At 41.9% G+C, this 23237-nt stretch overlaps 1 protein-coding gene across 1 annotated transcript in view; it reads right to left on the bottom strand.

The window, feature by feature from the left end:
- The window catches only part of thsd7aa (thrombospondin, type I, domain containing 7Aa), a 107236-nt gene extending 92889 nt beyond the window's left edge, over positions 1-14347 (bottom strand). Inside the window, exon 1 of the mRNA XM_041053389.1 lies at positions 14109-14347. Within this exon, the coding sequence (XP_040909323.1) occupies positions 14109-14262 (154 nt within the window). The 5' untranslated portion in view covers positions 14263-14347. The remainder of the gene's footprint in view (positions 1-14108) is intronic.
- Positions 14348-23237: the final 8890 nt, after the last annotated feature.

Genomic DNA, 23237 nt, shown 5'->3' with positions numbered 1-23237 from the left:
TGCTCAATTTTCATTCTGCACATATTGCTCCTGTTCATGCCCCTTTATAGATGAAGTTGTGATAGCTTCATTTTCTGTTTCACTCTGCATACATTACAATATGCCTTGTGCATTCTCTGCACAATGCACCAAGGAGTGTTTATTATTAGACATAAACTCCTGTTTGCAAGGTCCTTGCTAGTTTCTTACTTGTGTAGCAGTAGGATGCCGACTGTAATCAAATCACCACGGTCAGGAAACAGCTCTGTCCATAAATCAAAGTCAGAGGCACTGTCTGACCCACAGTGCACTGCAGCTCCCCGCAGAGCTCCCTGACCATTCCCGATCGACCGCTGTGCTTATTTCATGTCATATTATGTGATTCGACCCAATTGTAAGACTTGATGAGCCTGGTCACGCTCATTCATTCTGCTAAATACAGTTCAGTCATGTACACTGTACAGTATATGGAAAGTTATGTCAAAAGTATAACACGAAAACTTCAACTTAACTTAAAAATGAAAAGTTAAAATTGAGCTCCTCCTGGTTTGGAAATGTAACCGCAGCTGCAGTTTGATGATGTCACACTGAAGATTTCAGGCAGTTTGTCCTTAACGACCAAAAAAATGCTTTTTTGCTCACAGCATGTGGATGGAAGGTTCAGCTTTCTGCATCGCTTTCCATAGTGTTAATACTTCAGCCTATTTCAAGTAAAGGTAAAAGTGTTAATAGCTGTTTCAAATGGCCATACCTGATGGTTTTCCATCATAATTTCCTTTTGGCTGCATCCAACTTTACTTTTCTTCTAATTCAACCTTCAACTACCAGGAACTCTCTTGAGATACATTGTCTCTCTCCAAAAATCTGGTGTCTTTGACATCTTAATGTGTTAGTGTGTGTTAGTATCTTTCTACAATGCTCAGCCTCTAAGCAGCATGGCAGCAGAGTTTGACATCCCTGTGCCTCTGGGGTTTTTTCAGGAAACGAGTGAAGCTAGTTACTCTTTGATTGTACTGATAATTCAGACAGCAGAGTTTAAATCATTCAAGCATTAGTATTCAACTTGCCAGAGCAATATGGAGGAGTAATGTGAAGCTAATCCATTCCTGACAGCCAGGTTGCGCTAAAATCTCTAATCCACACCATCTGATGCAGATGTGGATCCAGTTTACTTTGATCTTACACGTTTAAATGTTATATTTCTGGTAGTGGCACAATGTTTTTCGATGGAAATGCAGTGAAAACAGAAGAAAACATAGACGACAAGAGGCTGCCAGGGACTGTCACACTCATAAGCTAAATCATATGAGACTTGCCAGATTATCAACGTGACAGGCACAGAACACAGGCTCTGTTTCCATTGGCAGTTCATCCTCGGCACCTGCAAATATTTCAAATGGGGTTCTGCAGGGTTCGATTTTAGGTCCACGTCTTCTCTGTCTTTGCATGTGCCTGGAGGGAAGAATCATCCAAACTCGTCATATTTCTTTTCACTGCTACACAGACGATACTCAGCTCTACCTCCTCTGCGATTTCCAAAACTGGGCTGATGTAACTCGATTACAAAACTGTCTCCAAAATATTAAAGAGTGCTTGGCTCACAAGTTCCTTCTTGTTATATGAGGACAAGATTGAGATCCTACTGTTTAGCACCCCCACATTAAACCAGTGCTTCTGCCCAGAACCTCAATTACCACGTCATCCCTAACCTGGCATCCTTACATATTGTTACCTTAAATGGCATTGTCCTGCCATTGTCCTCTTCCTCAACTACAAAGCCGTTAATAGTCAGGAACCATCTTATCTTAAAGAGCTCACAGTACCCTATTACCCCTCTAGAGCGCTGAACTCCCAGAATGCATGCTTACTTTTGGTTCCTAGAGTCTCCAAAAGTAGAAAAGAAGCCTCCCCACATACCCCTTCCCCAATAAACTTGAAACCCATATCACCTCTCAGACAGACATGGCACTATTTAACAAGAAGTGATATGGTTTAATAGTCATCTGTTTGTACATGGTTGTCCCTACATCAATGAGCAATAAAAACATTAAAGAAAAACTTAATAACTAGTATCATAATCACGTTTGGATGGAAAAAAGTGAATATATTATTAGTTCATTAAAATGTGTCCATCGATAGTCTGTGCTGTTCGCGTGTCTGCTGGCTAATGCTCCTCCTCCCTGTCTTTTATCTTTTGTCTTTCGTGAGTTCACTAAAATGACAGATGGTCCTTGGAGGGTTGTGTGGTCGTTGGTGGGGGTATGTGCAGCGTCATGCGATTGCTTTTGTTCGGTTATGGGGAGTGTGGGGTCATAGGTTTGCCTATGTGGTGCCTGTTTGCCCTCTTGGCCCCCCCACGTGCTGGTTCTGTGCTCAGCAGTTTGTTTGTTTTTTAATACATATGTAAATCAGTTTGTTTCAGCTTGTTTCAGGCCATGTTAATCAGAGAAAGGTGCTTACATTTCAGTCCAAATGAAAAACTTTGCAGTCAGTGTGTGGATAAATGTGGTCCTGGCCTAGTTTACCCACTAAGATTCTCATTATTCTCATCCACTTGTGATCAGTCAATTTATCTACTCGACATCCCTTTATCTCTATTAACTGATTTAATGGGCTATCAGTAACTGGTGAGATTAAACGAGATATGGAAAGATGTAGAGTGGCACTGCTGTGACAAAGAGCCAGATAATATTTTATATGATGACCTGGTACTTGAATTGAACCTCTCATTCATGAGGCAGCGTGCACTGCTTCCTTTTAGTTTTACTACAGGAGGATGATTTGTTGAAGGGTGAGTGTGTCTTTTTCGACCATGAAACAGACAGCTCACTTGCTGGGCTCTGGTTGTGTTTTGACTTCAGTGGCCTCCTCAGGGCCTCATTAGGCCGAGGAAGACTGGTGTAACTGTGTTTGTGTCTTCCAGGGACCCGCTGCCTCTAAGACTTGATGAATAATACAGTGATGACTGCAGTTAAAGTGCTGCTATTTAAGGGAGTTTCTATGGCATTTGCTGGTATAGAGAATGAATATTTCAGATTTTGTATTGCTCCATCTGCTTCTCACTCTCATCTGAATTAAGTTTAATTTAATTCAATTCACAACAAGACCAAAGTCTAAACCCCCCTTAGAGGCTGAAATACAGTATTAATGACATACCATATTACCAAAGGGCTGGGTATTACAAGTAACATACTGATACCAAGGTGTTATACGAGTAATACATGGTGCTAAAAGTTTTTCTCATATTGAAGAATGTAAAGAATGTGCAATATGAAACTGGATGGAGCGATGAAAGTGACCAAAACAGAAAGGGTTCATCCTCTGGGAAGCATGAATGTGCACAACAAACTTTACGCCAATCTGTACAACTGACTTGTACAGATGTGTGTGTACAAGTAGAAATTTTGACCGGATGGTGCTCTTATCTTAACAGTCATCATAGAGACTCATCCTCTGTGGACAGTGAATATCCAGGTGTTTCTGAAATGTCTCATTATGATCAAAATGGATTTTTGAGAGCATTTTAACCTTCTAGTTTACCCATGTTTCACCGAAATACAGCTTTATGTAGTTATTTATGTATTAGATTGAATTCCAAATTTCATGGTAATCCAGTTTTTGGGACTAGTTATGCGTTAAGGTGAAATTTTCACCTGATGTCTGTACCAAATTTTATATCATTCAGACCAGCCAAAATCCATCTAAAAGTAGTGCCATGCATAATCATTAGGAACCATCCTCTGGGGAGTATGAATGAGCTGAACAGGTGATCAGGTTGACCGAGTATGTCCATACCACGTTCTTAAGACACTGTTGTCGGGACCATTGGACAGACTAACACGGCCAGGCAAAGTCTTTATTGGCACAGTCAGATATTTCATACATGGCCTTAGGAATCAATACAATATTAGAAACATATTTCCTCTCTCTGTATCTTAGTTGTTGGCAGGATAAAACATGTTTTTCCCACTAAATGGGTGCATTTTAGATTTCTTCATTAAGTAAATGGGATCTTTTGTTCGTTACTGTGGGCATCAAAATCATTATGAGTTTGTTTTGTTTCTCTCCCACGCTCTTTGTGTGTGTGTGTGTGTGTGTGTGTGTGTGTGTGTGTGGGTATGTGTACTTCATCTTATTTGTCTTGCTGCACGGTTTTGACTGCCAGAGGTGAATCTCTCCTTATGTCAGCTCCTTGGCTATTTATAACACATCACACACACACACACACACATCACACAGAACTAAAATAGTTCTATCCACTATATCACTGTGTGTGTGTGTGTGTGTGTCACTGATGTTCTGACAGCACAGTCTCATAGTGTAGAGATGCTATTCAGAGTAACACTAACTTGCCTAAGTCTGATGGGCCTGCTATTGCATGATTCCATCATTAAAACCATTATGTGCCTGAGCCCCATTACCAGATCCTTTCCCCTATTAACGTAAATGTAATTATGGTGTTAGACACTTCTCTGCACACAAGAGGAAGCTCATGGAAACTTAAAAGTGAAATCCACAATTGGCTTGTACAGCTTTTTCCTCTCTGTACTCTTTGGGTGTATGGTTGGATATAGAAAGTGTGTAACTCTGACACCAGAGATCACTGTTCTTGTCTTCTACCGGTAGCCAACATCAGTTTCTTTTAACCATAGCAGTTTGTTAGGAACACCTACCTAAAACTAATGCAGTCTAATGCAACAGTCCTGCAGTAAACCCTGCGACATCAGAATTATCTTACAGTTGAATCCATACCTCTCTGAAACAATTCCAATAAAAACTGAACATTTTAACCTTCATGACGGAGGATTTATTCCAGGACTGCTGTATCAGCCTGCCTTAGCTTTGGCAAGGTGGGCCTAGTAATTTAATAAAGTACTTTTAGCTTCAGAAACTTTACCAAACTTCCACCAGAGGTAGCAGATCAGAAAACAGCCATATCACATCTTAATGAATCTAAATCTAAACACGAGTGAACACACCTGAAAAGTCAGTTCTACTCTTTGTAAAATTGCTACACTTTAGTAGTTTTAAATACCTGCAGTTAAGCTGATAAACATTATTTTAACCAATAAGAATAATTGACAGAACTGTGAAGCTAAGATCCAGGTTTTAAAACACTGAGTTGAAGTTTGGTTTTGGTTTAAGACATGTTCTGAATGGGAAAATTCATTTGGGAAGATATGGCTGCTGAGTGCTCTGTGTTTAATCACTTCAAACTATAAGAAGTCCATAGCTCTATCCAGCAGCATATGCACTGGTCAGTGATTGCTGATCACTTGAGTTTGTATCCAGTTAGTTCACCTCTAAATTTTTGCCTTGAATTCCATCTGAACCAGAGCTGTAGCCAGGATCTTAGAAATAATGAGGTTGATATCCATGTATATACAGCATATTTCTATTATATGGTATTGATGAATTTTGTTCAAAGAAAAAAGGGACATGTTTGTATTAACCTTAGTAAGTGTTGTATAGGCACAGAAAATGATAGCCCTAGTTTTTTATTTATTTATGCTTGTTGGTCCAAAGTAGTTAAACCAAAGTCTAAACATAAAGGACTCTGCCTGCAGAATAACCACCACCGCTAAGTAATTAATTGTAAAATGTGAACTCCCTCCAAGTCGCTAAAGCTCTTAGATTACTGGAACGTTACAGAGGTGATGACCTCAGTGTTGCCATTGCCAAATACAGCCCTGGTGTAAACACAGTTTTAGGCTTTGGATTTAACGTAATTGTTATAATTACTATTGGTCTACATTGGTTATTACAGTATATGGAAGGTCATTAGATACCTGTGATTCTCATGTCCGTGTCTACTATCTGAAGGTAAGGAATGGTGGCTGGGTTTTTAGCTTGTGTGTCAGTTGAGGGTTAGCTGGAGGTGAGTGCTAATAGAGGCTGGCATAGAGAAGAAGAAGCAGGTTGATGAAAATCTCTTAATGCTGCTTAGGCCAATCCTCCGGCACGTTTCCCAGGGCTAACCAAGCCACATGGGGAGCATAAGTTAGCCAGGGGAAAACAATGGTTTATCTGAGTGTAGAAAGACAGTGCTAATCACTATAATGTGGTTAGTTGGACCGGTATTGTTCTGGATCAAAGGCTGTGCCCACACACAAACACTTGCTTGGCAGTCAACATCACCGCTTGCTCCATATGTCTCCATTCTTAGCTCACTGGCTTTTTATAACTAGGTCTGTTAGTGAGCAGTCATTTCATGTCATGAAGACACTGTGATATATGGGTTTTAATACATGATAGATCTGATTAGGTTTGGAGACTAATGACCCTGAAGACTAATTATAGTGATTATAGACTGAAAATCAAGGAAATATACAGCCAAGCTGGACCTACAGACGATATTACTTGGATTGGGGATAATTCTAATCATTATGCAGTCTGAGTTCAACCATTTGATCAGTGGAAACATTTCCATAGTTGTTGACTAAAATGAGCAGGGCCAGCACAGCTACAGCACATTGGATGTGCTCCATATACTGGGCAGGTTTATCAGACATAGTGTATGTGTGTCCTAAAGGAATATTCCTGTCATCTTTTTGGCACAGTTTAAATTTGTTTGTTCCAAACATAATTAGACCTAACTGATATGTTTACCACAGTTGTTTCTTCATCATTCCCTTCTCCTATGGTTTATCTGCCACACTAGCTGTGTGGCTCTAGGGATGGCATCGCATTTGTTAGATGGATTACCATAACACTTTGGACAAGAAATTCATGGTTGCAAGAGAATAAATCCTAATGACTTTGATAATTGCCTGATTTTTTCCTCTTGTACCACAATGAGGTTGACATTATTGTTTTTGAGTCTTGATGACTATTGCCATGGATTGCCATAAAATATGTCAGGTACGTTCATCATCAGCAGGTTCATCAGAGGAACTCATATCACTTTAGTGATCCCCTGGCTTTTCATTTGGTGCCAGAAGCATTTTTTCATATGTCCAGTGAAATATCTCAGCATCTACAGGATGGATGGAACAAAATTTGGTGCAGACTTTCAAGGTTCCCAGAGGAAGTATCCTGATGACTTTGATGATCCTCTGGCTTTTCAGCTAGCCCCATGTCTTGACAAGTATCAAATGGATTCCCATAAAATGTAGAATGGACATTCATACTGTGATCACTCTGGTGATCCCCTGAATTTCATCTACGTTATTTCATTATTCCAGTGTTTTTAATCAGAGATGTTCCCACCAGCCATGGTGCTGTACTTTGTGTTTTCCAAGGAGGATGGTTGTGGTTTCCAAGTCAGTCCCAAATCGAATTAACATATTATCAACAGCTTTGTTCTCTGCTGTCAGAAGAGTTGGTCTGTTCAAAGTAAGATGTCGCCACAACTACTGACCAGATTAACATGAGATTTGTAGTGTATGTTGATTTTTATGATAACTAGTTTTCATAGATTTTGTTGACTACCCCTACGTTTCCTTTAGCGTCATAATCAGGCCAATATTGTGTATTTGGCCAATATATATTTCTTTTGATCAATACAGTCCATGACAAGGTATCTCAAAAAAGGCCACAGTCTCATTAAATTTGCTGCAAACAATGAGGCATAAAGGTAAAATCAGAAAATTTACTAGCCCTTCTGAAAACCTCAAGAGCCATCCCCATGACCAGCTTGACAGTTTTAACCCCACACCTAGAAAAGCTCTAAGAATACCCATGATTTTTAGCTATGAGTTGTTGGTCCTAACACTTTCATATTGTTGATATAATGATCACTGTGGCCTCTAGGGGCTGCCAGCCACTCTTTAGACCTGTGCTGGGCTTAATAATTGGCTGGTGTCAACCTTGTACATCTGTAAACCCATTTATCAGTCAAACCTGAGTGTGTATTTTGTCTGCACTGGTCTCTTGTCAGTTAACAGACAAGGTGGCGGCCATGTAGTGGAGTCGCACCCGGATCGAACAAACTCCACTCCCATGTAATTACTCAGCCTCCCTGTGTCCACTGCCTGCTGGTGGCATACTGACAGCAACACTCCTCCCCCACTGTCAGCCCTCTCACTGAAAGTAATGAGGTATGCCACACACAATGCCCATAGCTGTGTGTGTGTGCATGTGTGTTTAAATGAATGGGTGTTGCTATGGCTGTATGTGAGAGAGAAAGAAAAGAAACACCATAAAATAGCAAAGGAGGTGGATGTGGGATGAACTGCACTGTCACTCTGCTTTTGTCAGGGTGTTGAGATTTTAAACTACCTTATTATAAATTCTTTTTTTTTACTTGTCAAGTAAGAGAAAGGAGAAATAAGAGTGTGTTAGTGTTAATGGGGATTACAGGGCTGATTAGAGACAGCATACAGCTGAGAGAGAGAGACAAAGAGACAGCGCTGAGTTCAGTGGAGTGGTGGCTGCACGTGCACCTGTGTGTGAGTGTTTATACACACATGCACACCACCTGGGGCAACACGCCAGGCAGAATTGAACAGCTGGATTTAGCTTCTTCAAACCCACACAGAATAATGGCTGCAATTTGGCACTTGATGAATCCCATCGAAAACAGAAATAATTCCACCCGCCTCCGTGATGCCTTGATAGCACTCCTCCAGCTCCGTCTGCACAGACCCACCTGACACTCAAGTGTCTGTTCAACACAACAAATGCCTTTTAATTACTTGTGAACGTCCATATGTTTTCATTGAAATGGCTGCTTGGCATCAGCAGTGCACCAAAAAGCAAAAAAACAAAACAAAAAAAAAAGAGGAAAGAGGTTTTCATCCCTTGAAGCTGCACATATAGCTACACACCAGAGTTCCATCAACATGGGCAGACATTGTAGGAAACAGGCTTGTTTACCTTCAAAGTTTGATGAGAGGATCGACAGACTGTCTGTATAACTGTGAGTCACGTACCGAGGTAGGTGCAGGTAGGTTTAGGCTAGCTCAGCATGAAGATAGGAAGAAGGGAAACACTTTGTCAAAAGTGAAAAGTGCACCTTCATCATTTTTACAAGTTGTACAACATTATCTAGGAATGCAAGCGAGTCAGTGACATATCCAAGAGTCATGGGTTTTGACCAGAGTTAGGAAAATGCTCAAAAATGGCAACTTCATTGTAATGACAACTATTTTGAAATTCTACAAGCTGCACTGAAATAGCAGTTTTGAAAGAAGTATTGAAACCGTGAGCTGAACCCTCAGCTGAAACCAAAGAAAACCAGTGCAGACTGGTAGTAGGATGCTGAGGATGTGAACAGTGGTACGGTATGTAGGTCTAGCTGTTTAATTCAACCCTGTACACTGGAGGTTTTGTGGTGCAATAACAACAGTGCACTACTTAAGCCTTTGTCTCTGAGAGCCACAGTCATTATTTGCCTGAAGAGGTTACGCATTGAGAAAATGGAAACACTTTAAAGAGCTACTACAGCTATTAAACACTGTGCTGCTATAAAAATGTGTTTGTTGAAAAAAAACAACCAGGTAGCTGTTTTTTTTTTTTTTTACCACAGACAGCTTCCTGCTGCTTCTGGAAACATGGTTTAAATAAAGTAGATTTAAAAAGAAGAGTACTGGTATCACTGCATCACCTTCGTAAACCTCAGTCAGTCAATGTCCAGTTCACCCACAGCTTATTAAATTTACTGGTGTAAATGGCTGAATTAAGCTCTTGACACTTGATCTGGAGAAGCTGCCGTATTTCACCCTCCACCCCCGCTTCCTTTTCACCGTTGATACCCTTACGAGACCCCTCTTAGTTCTGAGGTTAAAGGTCACCTTGAGAGAGGGAGATGGTGAGAGAGGGTGACAGTGGCAGTGTGCACCCGAGGGATACGGGTGGGGGTGGGGTGGGGAGTGATGTAGGGGGGTGTTATTCTATGGGGACATCGGAGGAAGAACAAAGAGCGAGCCATGTGACTTGAGGTGAAGCCTCCTCTTTCTTTTGTGCGCCACATGGACACGAGCATCTGCGGTGGAAGGCCTGAACAGAGCTGTGCGCTGCATGAGGACAATGCAGAGACAGTGTGTTGTTTTCTCTGTGTGTGTGTGTGTGTGGTTTATGCAGCCCTAAATAGCCACCATTCAGTGGCTCTTTCTGAAGCTGACTGGGTCTGGACAGGGGAACTGCCCAGCTAATTACCATCAGTCACTGCTCTGGTTTGTTCAGCTCTGCAGAGGCCATTGTTGTCCTGCACCAGACCAGGAAGTCTCCAGCAAGACATATCCACATGAAAGACAAGACACTCAGAACACTGGTTTTGTGGGTCAAGTCTGCTTAATATGTCAGGATGTGCCAAATCAGAAACAATTGTGCTATTTCACAGCTGTCTCTATAGGTAATTTTGTCCAAAAAGTAATAAAGGATAAAAGAAATGACACTGACAATCAGTTTCACATGGGAAATGAGGTCTCCTGAGTGAAAGTTGAGTGTTTTGTTGGCCTGTCCATCCCCACCCAATCACCCCCTAACACGGACTCTGTAGCTCTGTATACATTGTCATCTACCTTACTCCTTTGCTCTAGTTATTACTGCTATGTCTGCTAAAGGTCACCTAACAACATAGCTGTGGGTTGTAATAAGCTGCTTGTACAGACAGCAGTCTCACCTGACTGCTCATGTGTCATCCTGACCATTTTAGTAATGTTGTCGTGTCTGATTGTTAGCATGTAATAAGCTTTGCTCTGTGAGGTTGTGAGTAAATGTAAATTACAAGCATTACTTTAATTTTGCTAATTTTACCTAGTGATTTTTTTTTTTTTTTAACTTTACACATTCATAGGTCTGACCAATCTTTGGACTGGCCTTGAATTCAACTCAACCGAAAGCAGATCCATCGTAAAGACGTTTCACGAAAGACTCATTTGGCACAGATTACCTGTCCATGGCAGTTTCCCCCCCCCCCCCCCCCCTCCCCCCAAAAAAGACAGAACTTGTAAAAAAACACATATTTATCTGTTATCTGCAAAGTTGAACAAACATTGAATCTCTACCCAATTGGTGTCTCCAGTCCAGCTGACTGTGGTAGGAAACCCTAGAGAGCAACATGCCGGAACAGGAATCTAATCCCCAACCTTCTGTCTGCGGCTTCTGTGCTCCAAACACTGAGACAACATAAGCAAGTCCTCTGCCAAAATACATTACATTCGGTGCCAGATTACAGAATGCCACAAAATTCCATACATATGCAGGTAGTGTAGGGGAGTAATGTGGCATCACCACTCATCTGTTTGTTTCATTCAGCATTTTTTGGCTTTGTTACACATCAGCCTCGGTAGTGGTCCACGGGGGATGATTAAATAGATTAAAAACTAATATTACCACAGTGCAGTTAGTGAAATTGTACAATTTCCCTTGGCACTCTTGCACATATTGCTGAGAACAGTAGTCTCTTGGGTGTGGGTGTAGCCAAGGCCCCAATACCCTATATATACCTTTTCCAAGATCTCAATAGACATCCTCTTTGCTCCTGCTGCTTCCCCCCAAAACAAAAGGCGCTGATGTGCAGAAAAAGCCTCCTGCATTGTTGTGTTAAGCACGTGGGGAAGCATCGGAGCGCCGATAAGGCGGGACCTCACCAAAAATGTCACATCAAAGACAAGAACACAACAAGCAAAAATGGTTGTCATTCATCTCAACATCTTTGCCACAGCCCTGTCAGTGAGCCAAATTAGCATCGGGGAGCCAAGTGCCGACGCACTTAAGCCGAGAGGAGACACACACATAAACATGTCTATATCGTATCTAGGTTAACTTTGTCTGGCCAATCTGCTCTGGTTTCTCTATCCTTAATCTCCTCCCCTGCCTTAACACGGTGGGAGGTACAGCACATAATACCACAGGCTTTCCATTCCTTTGCACAGGGTGTGAACAATGAAGCTGGTAAGCAAAAATAAATGTGAGAAGAAGAAAAGAATTCACCATTGAAGGTGCAACCGTAGAGAACATACAGAGAATCTGGCCTATTTGTATTTTAGAATTGAGTTAGATACTTTATTAAATCTTTCAGGAAATTGATTAGTTGTTGCTTGATTTCTAGTCCAAATTTTATATTTATTATAAACTCAGGTTTTGACACAGAATACCTCCAGAATACCACCAAATTGTGATTCCATAGGATTGAAAAGAGGGAAACAGAAACCACTTTCCCATTCAATAAAGGCCATAGAATCAAATACATTTGATTCTATAGCTTTAAAGTTGAATTCTTCTCCCCTTTGTGTATTGAAATCTAAAATGTTCACTAATATAAAACCATATAAATTGTTTGTGGAAACAGTATCTAAGCCTTGAGCCTCTGAGTGGCATTGATTGAAACGGTAACTGGAGAAGTCTGAGGAAAAATAAGTCAGACACACAGTGTTAACTGGCAACCATTAGCAATTCAAGTGGCCTATCCCTTTGCAACTTTCAACCTCGGGGTTATAATTTCTGAAAATGGAAGGCAGTACAGATGCTAATGTTAACTCTCGTTTGCACTGGACGTTTATTTCGTGAATGTTATTTCAACACCTGCCGAGTCACTGGCAGTTCCTGAACACTCCAGCTAGCATTGTCTTTCTTTCATGAGTCCAGATGTGGTGATAGGAAATGACCAGACTAGCCAAACTCAACAGCAATCTTGTTGGCGCAGTGTAACATCAGGAGTGCTGACCTCACAGATGGAGATAGGTAATGGGTAACAACATTGGGCACCTTTTAACTGAGCTGAAAACCATTTGCTTGTTGGAGTTAAAGTGATATAACTTACTTAAATTAAAATTTTCTCTTTCTGGTAATTATATCTTTAAACAAATAAATCAACCATTCAGAACAAATACCGATGATGTACAGTACAGGTTCATTTCTTAGCAAAAAATAATTTTTTGCTAAGAAATGAACATTGACTGCACATTTCATATACTATAAACACAGATTATTAACAAGTATAGATTACATATAAGATTCCACCCAAAGCCAGTATTGATCCCTTACAGGCTGAGCTGCATTGCCAGGACTATACCCATTGATCAGCCCCTACTGGTGGGAAGGGGCTGCGGGGTCCCAATGAAACCAGTACATTGATCCAGAGAAACAGAGAGAGATTAGACAGTAGAGAAAGAGAACATTGATCTCCAGCTGCATCCAAAGGGCACTCCTGTCCTGATGGGTCCATCCCCCCTAGTCCTGCTCCCATCACTTCTTCTCCACCCCCCCCTCCCACCACCACCACCACACACCCCCACCCCGCTTTCTCTCACTCCTTCACTCTGCTCGCTGGACCATGCTTCAGTATTGTGTTCCTCTGAGCATGTGCTGCTCTCTCACAGTGAATGAGCTCTCGATCAGCGGGAGGCACCACCCAAAACAGCAACAACAGGGAGCCTTGTAACGTACTGCACAGCTGCCTACACTGTAAAAGCTACTGTACTTGCAACACGCTGCTTTAACTCACCAACATTCACATCTGGGTCGTTCTTTCACAAGTCAAACACCTGCATCATCACTAAATGATGGAGCAATGCGATGGAGTGTTTTCGCTGTCTCTTTTGCAGTGTGCTAGTATTTCCCCCGCTCAGAAAACAGCCACATGTGGCTACAGTGCACACACTATTTCTCATCAATTGCGCACATGTCAGATTGTGATAAATGAGTCCAATAGCAGTACAGGGCAGCCAAGGAGTCCCAGATGCCTCAGTCCAGAACAGAGGAAGCACAGCGTAAAGATAGCCAGCACAGACTGCTCCTCTAACCCCCCAGTTGGGGGGTAAAGAGACGTTCACCTCAGGGACTGCAGTAAATATGTTACCCCACTACACTGTAGCAAGATGGCTCCAATGCATCAACCTCTGCCACATGCATGTCTGCAGGAAAAGAGGCTCAGGAAAGAAACTTTTGCTTTAAATAACCAGTTTTTCTTCATCAGCAGGATTATTTGATGCAATCATATAACGTGAACAACATTATAGATGCAAATAAATCCATCAAAAACCACATGAAGAACACTTTGAGCAAGTTCGCCCAGCTTTCCTGCATCCTGCTATGTACACAAACATTTACAGATTAATATTTCATCAAGAGTGCCGGAGTAGTAGTGAATGGGACATTCATCCAACAACTCAGCATCCCTAGGACCCTTCCTTCCCCAGAACCCGAGGAGGGAGGGGGTGAAAGAGTAGAGAAGGTGATCGTACCTGTTTGCCAGATGTACAGGGGTTTATTTTCCACTGCGGTTTGTGCATCCAGCTCCCAGATGGAGAGAAAGAGCAGCGCTAACCTCCAGAGAGAGGGGAGAGGTGCCCGACTCGAGACCACCAGTGTCCCCACAGCTCTGCTGGCCAGCCCCATGGCCACGGCACGCTGAGTACTGTAGTTCCCAATGCAGTCAGGAGGAAAAAAGCAAGCCTGGCCACGAGGTAGAGAGCTGGACTTAATTGTGTTTTCTGCTTCTGTTTTGTCCCCACCAGTGCATCCAAGAAGAAGTAATCCCGGGCGAACGGGGGCTGAGGTCTTCTCTCACTCTCCTCTTCCTCCCTGTTTCTCTCTTGGTTCCTTAGTGAGAGAGAACGAGGTCTGGCAGTAATAAAACAGGGAACAATAGATCCCTAAGCCCAGCCTGCTGCTGCTGCTGCTGTATGCCGGGTTGATGCAGCGCCTCCCTCCCTCTCTCTCTCTCTCTCTCTCTCTCTCTCCCTTTCTCTTACACAGAAGACACATGCACACACGCCCACCATCTATACCCTCCCTCCCTCTCACTCGTCTCAATGCTTTTTCAAAGGACTCTCTGAAGCTGCTCTGCACTCCGATCGCAGTAGGCAGCGAGATTGAGCAGGTGGAGGTGTGGCTGTGTGTTTGTCGGTGACACAGTGTCTTAAAATAGACAAACCTTAATTTAAAAAATACTTGGTAAAGTGTTGTGCGGGCAGTTTTTCTGCATCTTAGAAAAGTGTTTTACGTGTTGAATCAGAATATTCTCCTTCAGATTTAACTTCGCTGAAAAAACTCTGCAGTGTTTGAAATCTTAGGTTTTAACAATGTGTTTTGGAGAAACAGGGATAAAACAGAGATTCCACAGGGTTCTGTCCTTGGTCCACTGCTCTTAATTTTACATTGTGTATAATTTAGTTATCAGAATCATGTCACTGGGCAGATGTTCATCTATGCAGATTACATTTTTATATATGTATTTGAAAAAACTCTTAAGTTCTTCAGATGCCTGGCTGTTAAAGTAATTAAAATCTGCAGATGTAAAATATCATTCATGATTATAATCCAATCAAAATTTAATAATGCATGTAAAAATGACGATCAAGGTGGCAAAAAGGAAGTGTTTTTTAGACTCTTCAGTGTTTTTATTAGCATTATTTTTTTTACTTATTTATTTATTCCATGATCTTCCCACATTTGTGTTATTGTGCAACCTTTTGTTTACAGGCAGCTTCTACAGCAATCGTGACCTGAAATTCTGGATAAGAGGCTGCTATATTCTTAAGAAACTAAATATACATTTCAGTTCAATAATATTAGATTAGCCTAAAGAGCCAGTATACTCCCATTGCCAGCATGAAACCTCCTGAGATATATGGCTCAGTAACTCAGAGAGCAACTATTTCTCTATCGTGAATAATCTTTTATATGTATCTGCTTGTTTTAGTGAGAAATAACTGTTCAAACAGACGTTTAAATTGTGAAAAAAAGAAGGAAATTATTGATGTGGCTTGGTTTGACATTGTATAAGATGAAGCCCAAGACTCAACGTTCAGTTACAACAGGTACTTATTATTCATGAGAGGTGACTACTCCACTAAATGAAAGCAGATCATAAATTTGATCAGTGGCAGGAGGGTCAGTAAATTGAATGGACACTGTCAGTCAGCACGCTCCCACCAACCAGCCAATCTAATTATTTTCACAGCTACCATAACATACGCAGACATCACATGTCCAGGTGGGAATGCTATGTGTTTTTCTTTGATTTACATTACAGTATCCACACACCTCTGGGGCTAATGGTTTACTGCTGTAATGCTTTCTCACTTGACCCTTTTCAGAAAAGGGTCATCAGGTGGCAAATAACAGCAGCTAGTTTGTGCTGGTGTTATTTTTCCTTCCTTAAGCAACATAAAATATGTCACAAATTACCCAAGTGAGTATTTAACACTGTTTAGGCAGCTGAAACACTGGTGAAGTTACAGGTAAGACTGTGGTTTTGGTTTAGGCTGCCATTATGTTTCCATCAAAACTCTTCTAGGGGCTGGGTAGCTGAGGACTAATCTGCTGCATGTTTAAAGATGATCAGTCAGATGTGGATATACATGTATTTGTATGAACATACAAAATCTCATTTTCAATCATTTATGTAACCAGTGATTTGGTTTCTCATTCCCCACTAGCAGAGGAGCACAGCATGCACACACTCTTCCTGCTCTAGCCCCTGACCACCACAACTCCAGACCCTCCCTGTACGCCGCACAGGCTCCCCAATCCCCCCCAGGGCCCTTCAGTTATTTCACAGCCATTAGTCTAATAAAGGAACTTTTCACCCGCTGCTCGATGTGGACTCCACGACAACACTGGCCATGCTGCACCTCCCCAATCCTAAACGGCCCAGCTGGCATGATGCTTTGCATTTAAAACACCCAAGGCAACCAGAGCCACAAACACACACACACACAGATAATGGCCACCTAATAGCTACAAAACTGAAGACTTTATTAGAAGCTGTATTTCAGACTGATTAATTTTTTTATTGAAAACTGTAACAGTGTGATGAATCACTTCTCTGTTGAGCAGCATTATGACATTACTCATGCTTTGTTTGTTGAAATTTAGAGTCCTGTGCTTATTTGCAGATAATGAGACAACCAGCCTGAAATCCTCATCAGAGGTTTAATGATTCTCTGTGCTGCTGTGTGACTCCGTGTGGCATCTCTACTGACAGACACACAATCCCCTCGGCTATCCAGGATCAGGTGCGTTAACATACGGAATCCTTCATTCATTTATCTGGTAGGGCCGCATGTAGGCCGCGGACAAGGTGGAAGAAGATGGAGCAGGGAGAAGGCGAGCTGGAGTAAGAGCAAGGCTGAAGGAGGGCTTATCAGGGCTCTGTGGGGCTTCTATCTGACCCTGATTAGTGGGAATCTGCTGGGTGGGATTACAGTCTCTGCTGCATTTAAGACGACAAACAGATACAGGCAATGAGAAGGACTGGGAGATCAGGTGATAATGGAGAGCAGTCAAGGACAGAAGTGCATAATGACAAACAGTGAAAAAAAAAATTTTTTTTAAAGTTAGACAGTGATGTTTTATAGGAAAACAAGATCAAACAAGACTTGAGCCATGACAGGAAGTATAGTATAGTTTATTAGTGTATCTGTTTGTGTTTATTTCACAAAAATATCTGTATTCTGATTTTTACAGGAAGTGGGGCTTGTTGCAGGAGTTAAAGGTAAATCCTTTCTACTGCTGTTACACACACACACACACACACACACATATATATATATATATATAGTTCAGTATAAGTTCAGCTTGTCAAAAAGTATACACACAGTCTTTTATAATTAATGAAAGGAAGTGCAACAAAACAAAACTTACATTTACTTCTTTTTATCCTTTACAAATGGAAGAGCATAACAAACGTAAGATGGTAGCAATGAGTACAACATTGCATTGTAGAGCATTGGCATGGAAGGGAGTGTGTAAGAAAGATATGTGTATGTGTGTGTAAGAAAGATATCACAGGTCTCCAGAGAGACATAGCAGGGGAGATGATGATGAGGAAGAGACAGAGAAATAGAAGCCATCCAGGGCAGAGATATGTAGACAAAAGCAAGTTGGGGGGGGGGGGGGGGTTAAATAATAGGGCTGTATACGTAGCATCTAGTAAACAATGAAGACACCAGTTCATGTAAACACACACACACAGCAACAGCCTCTTCTCAGATGGTTCCTGATCAACAGGCAGCAAACACAAGTCCAGCACAACACATTAATTCCACTGTTTAAAACACTCAGCGCCACCAGTTATGTGAACTGGGCAAGGAACTGAACATCTCACAACAAGCCATGTAATAAAACCCTCCAGGCACTCAAAGGCTGACGGCAGCATATAAAAGAGTTATTACTGTCTCCATTAGCCGAGCATCATCATAATTCCAGGGCCGCTGCCATAACACGAGGCTACAGATGATAGGAGGATGGAGGACATGTTTCCCTCTGCCTCTCTTTCCAGTAAGACAACTCAGACTAGGAGAGACACAACGGGTGAAGGGTGGGGTGAGTACAAACTGACTCAGGCCTGTATCCTTTTTAGCCATTTATCTATAATGTGTCATTCTGAAAATATACATCACATGGAAATGTGATGTATATGTGTGTTTTATGTGTGTGTGATATATATGTGTGTTTTTTTAATGCCATTTTATGTCTTAGAATGTCAACTCTGTTAATGCTAACTAATTTTTTAATGTAGATCTGTACCTGTATCTGTAAATAAAAGGAGAGAAAAAAACTTGAACTTTCATGAATGCTCATTGTTGGTGCACTCACCACTTCATACTCAACACATTTTTTTCTCCTAGAATGAGGAGGAGGAGGAGAAGGAGGATGACGATGAGCAACTGGGCCCAAACCTAACCAATTAGACTGAATGGAATTTGGACACTGCCTGTGTTGGCTCTGAGGTCATGAGACGGATACAAAGAAAAAAAAAGACCTCTACTCTGTGAGATGAACTCTGTATTGTTTTGATGACCTCTGACCTTTCCTCCAGCCCACCATCAGGTTAAAATGTGTATTTGAAATGTCTGTACACAAGGAATATCAAAAGCTAGTGTATATTTTTTGACCAAATTAATACTTTTCACATCTGCATGGTTGTGAAAGGTCCATGTGACGGAAATGTCATCATCTCCTCACGTTGCTAGACAACCAGTGCAGTTTAAACCAAATTAACCAACGTAGCACAAACAGATTTGTCTGTTTTGGACTGTATCTGACACCTAATGCAATATTGTTGGTTTATTGTTTGTTCCATGCAATGCCTTTGTAGTCAGAACAGGCCGTGGGTCTGTCATTAGTCTGTTTTGCACAGCTGTTTTGTCAGATCTCTTTCTCCACCCTTACTAAGAGGGGGGAGAAAAGGTGAGGGAGGGGAGAGGAGCGTGCCGTGGCGGTGGGTGGCGACCGATCGGCCAAGCCAAGCACATCCAATTTAAATATGCAAATGTTATCGCAGGGAGCAGGATGGAGGAACAAGGTGGCAATGAGGGAGAACACAGAACAAACCAGTAATGTAATTAAAGGTTTTCTATTGTTGACTTGCACTGTTGAGAAATTAATTATCACATTTAGAAGTTGTGGAAAACAGCAACAGTCTCTCTCGTCACGTCCTCGTGGAAAAAAAGGATCTGAGATTAGGTCTACGGGAAACGTGAAGCGACATGTACGCACTTAAAAGGTTAATTTGTTAGTGTCAGAGACGAAAACTACACAGGCTTTATACACACACACACACACACAACAAGTATCTTGTAAGACAGCTCATCTCATTTGTCTGTTTTTACAACAGGGATTTTCCTGTTTGAGTTAAAGGAAGCGGATCTATGTCATGGCTCTGCTCGACTTCAGGAGGCCTCCTCCTCTGAAGTCGAGCAGAGCCATGAAACAGCACGGTGGGCACAGATATGAGCAACAGCCCCCGTGTTAAAATTTAAATCTGGCAGAGGGCACGTTTGGTAGAACTGTAAGCTCTCAGGAGCTTGTTTTCACCCCTTCCTCAATCAGAAAACAAAGAGACTCAACAGTAATCCAAGCAGCTTATATCAGTCAAAGCAAATCATCCCTGAAATGGGTTCAGCCAGGCAAAGGCCACGACTGCAGCCTGCCTCTAGCCTCATCCCCGCTCTCCCATTGTTGTCCGCTTCATTGAGTCAAAGCTGGTAACCAGATTGGGGGGAACAAAGTGGTGGTCGGGCGAGGGGGGGGTGAGGAGGACCCTCCACTGAGCCCCCAAAAAGGTCCCACTTCAGGCTGTCTGATGCTACACCCCAGAAAGAGGATTTAACTGGGTTACAATCCACAACATGAGAGCAACCTCTAGGGAACGGCACAAACAAACACACAAAGCCTTTGTGTAATAGCTGAGCCTAACTATCTGTGAACCTGTTTTCCTGTCATTACTCACCCAGCCCTCAGTGACTGCAGCTTCCCTCTGGACTCATGACACATTAGTGTGGATTTTTAAAGGAGTGATTCAGTTGATTTTTACTATTTACTTACCAAAAATGTTGGTGTTTCCCCCCACAAATCTGACTCAGGATTTAGAACATCAGGGGGTACTAAAACTCTGCACTGACACTCAAGACACATTTAAAAAAAAAAAATAAACGGATTAACAAGAGCCATGCTGCGCCGAAGCTTTCTCACGGAAGCCTACGCTATTTTGTTGTTAAGTCTTCCAATTTAAAAATATTGCAACAGTGCAAGTTTTACTCTTTGCTGAAATAAAATATGGTACGTTATACAGATCAGCAGCATATGACATTTCCAAAAAGTCATAGTTCCTTTCTAATATTTACAATTCTGATCAAATCACTGTCAAACAAAAACAAATTTTAATTTAGTGAAACTTTAAAGCTGATTAGAGATGAGGGTTTTGGTCAAGGTCTTAGGTTAATGCAAAGTCTTTCCAAAGTGAGTGACAAAAACATGGCATCAGTTTTGCATAATTAATCGAATATATCCTGAGTGACCATACTCAACAAATATTTAACGCACTTTAAAGTGTCTGAATTCAATAGGACAGGGACCAGGTCGTTCCACCATCGTGGAGATCTTTGTACTGTCAGTTTCTAACATAATTATCTTCCACGTGCCAGATGCCTTCAAATTCAATTTGTCAGCTGGAAAGGCATCAACATGCAAACGGCTGAGCAGCTGAATCCGTTCACTGACCATCTGAGACGAGGAAGGAACTGAAAATCTTTCCAGATATAGTCAAAAATTATTGTTAAGGCTTAAAGGAAGTGGAAGTTTGGTTGTGGTTATCATGGTTGCAGTTAATACAGTTGATACATTTCGTGTTATTGTTGAACATAAGGATGAATTATCTTGTGAACGTAAAAATGTTTGGTCACTCTAAACAACAACAACATTTTAACACTTTTCATTAAAGTCTGATTTATAATTTTCTAATAGAAGAAGTAATAGTAATAGAAATAGAAGGAGAAATTAACAAATGTGTGTGTGTGTGTCTGTGTGTCTGTGTGTGGGTTGAAGCTCCAGCTGGGCTGTCAGGATCATCTCGGCTGGACCTCAGCATCTGCTCAGTCTATACAACAACTCTCCCACTGCTCCCGTTTCCCTGAAGACTTCAAACGTTTTGACCGAATTCTCGAAGTTGACGTCGGGCGGAGCCGTCTTTAGCCGTCGGAGCTGACTTTGACCTGCACACAAGGTGAACTGAACCTTCTCAGGTGAACCTCATCCCTGTCATCTCCTAACAGATGTGTCGTGGCTGCTCGTACGTGACCGAATTGACCCTGCTGTCATCCACGACACATGACGCCTGGTGACATAGACAACAACATGTGGCCCTTTAGCAGACTGAGAAATGTTCATCAGCACCTTGAGCACAAGGAGAACGTGTCCTTCATCTGCAAAGAGCTTGTGGAGAGGGGATACAGAAACACAAACTGCTGTCAGCTCTCATTCACATCAAGAGTGATCGGGGCACCGCGTTATGATCCCGCTGTATTTGAAGGGTGAGGGTTGTAGGCGGGAAGACAGAACAAGAATTTACACACAGACCATGTGAATCAACTCTGACCCCAGAAAGAAGCACACGTCACCAAACACCACCCTGATGCTGGATGAAGAGGACTTCCTTTCTCACAGGTCTCTGCATTCAGTGTCAAAGAAATTCCTAAATTCTGGTTGGGACTGCAGTAATCTCTCTGCTTACTAATGACCCATCACATGTTGCAGATGCAGTTTCTTTCAAACCAGAGTTGCTTTTATCCTTGTTTGGGTTTTTAAATATTTATATCAGTTTTATTTGGTTTAATTACAGTAAATTCATGTTTTATAATTTTAGAATCATTTAACTTCCATACCCAGAGTTTTTATATTGTTTTATTAAATCCAGTTCATTAGTAGCATTGGCTCACACCTTATAAAGCAGGACACTGGCAACTATGCTTCTCTGTTAGATTTCACACACAGACAAATGAATTCGTCACAATAACCTTAAGTGATGAAGTGAGAACACCCGATGTTCGTGCCCGTGTCATTGAAAGCACATGAGGCAGTGTGGACTAACTCATTTTCCTTATCTCTTGGTCTGTATGCTCAGGTTGATTGATTGATTTGTAATTGCACAAACAGCCCCCCCGTCACAGCAGCGTGGGTGAAGAGGCCTTTCATCATGGCCTGCTGCGTGCTGCCTCGACCGCAGCCTCCGCAGGGACACCAACTCGATTCTTTCCGAGCAAATTAATAACATTAGCGAGGCGGTTTGCAACCGAACACGCAGCCCTGGCGTCAGGTCTCAGATCCCCAGTGGAATTTGAAGAGATGCTGATGTTGTGCAGGAAAAGCCGGGCAGGTGGATCACCAGCTGTCAGCTCTCTGGGAACATCAGTACAGGACTGTCCATATTGGATACATCTCACACTCCACAGAGATGGTGGACCTAAGGCCACCATCTGGTTTACCACGACCATCATTGTGCAGTCATATATCATAGATCCGACTTTCAGCTCTGTTGCTAATTTTCTGCTTAGTGCTACTGAGCCTCTCGCCCAGCTCGATGCTCATTAAGCAGGTAAACTACCCCCGGATTGGGTGGTGAGTGCATTGATCTGTCTGTGTCGGGGTAAACCAATAACATAATCCAATAGGACGTCAGGCATGTATAGAATTGGATTTACAGCAAAGGAATTACTTCAGTTGTTCTTACTGCATCCCTTTCCTTGTATCACACTACCTCCGGCTTTTCTACTGTGATCTGAAAGCTCCTGCTTCAGAGACGATTCCCAGTCGTGTAATGTCCAATTTCAGTTCCAATAAACACCCCTGGCTGTGTTCGTAGGTTAGAAGCCAGTGAGGGTTTTCATTCATATAACTAGAGGCAGCTTTTACTGGTCGGTCAGAGTGGCTGCAGGATTGAAGTGGATCTGTGAGGGAGAGCAATGATCGGTGAGGTTCTCAACTGTATCTGTATAATGGTTTGTGTTCCAGTCCTGCTTTGTGTATATTTTTCACTTTACTACACCACAGCTGATTCCACCAAACTCATATATGATTTTTTTTTTTTT

The sequence above is a fragment of the Toxotes jaculatrix genome, chromosome 13, assembly GCF_017976425.1.
Source record: "Toxotes jaculatrix isolate fToxJac2 chromosome 13, fToxJac2.pri, whole genome shotgun sequence".
Taxonomy (NCBI): Eukaryota; Metazoa; Chordata; class Actinopteri; family Toxotidae; genus Toxotes; species Toxotes jaculatrix.
The sequence above is the reverse complement of the archived record's forward strand: the minus strand, read 5'-3'. Positions and strand labels throughout refer to the sequence as shown.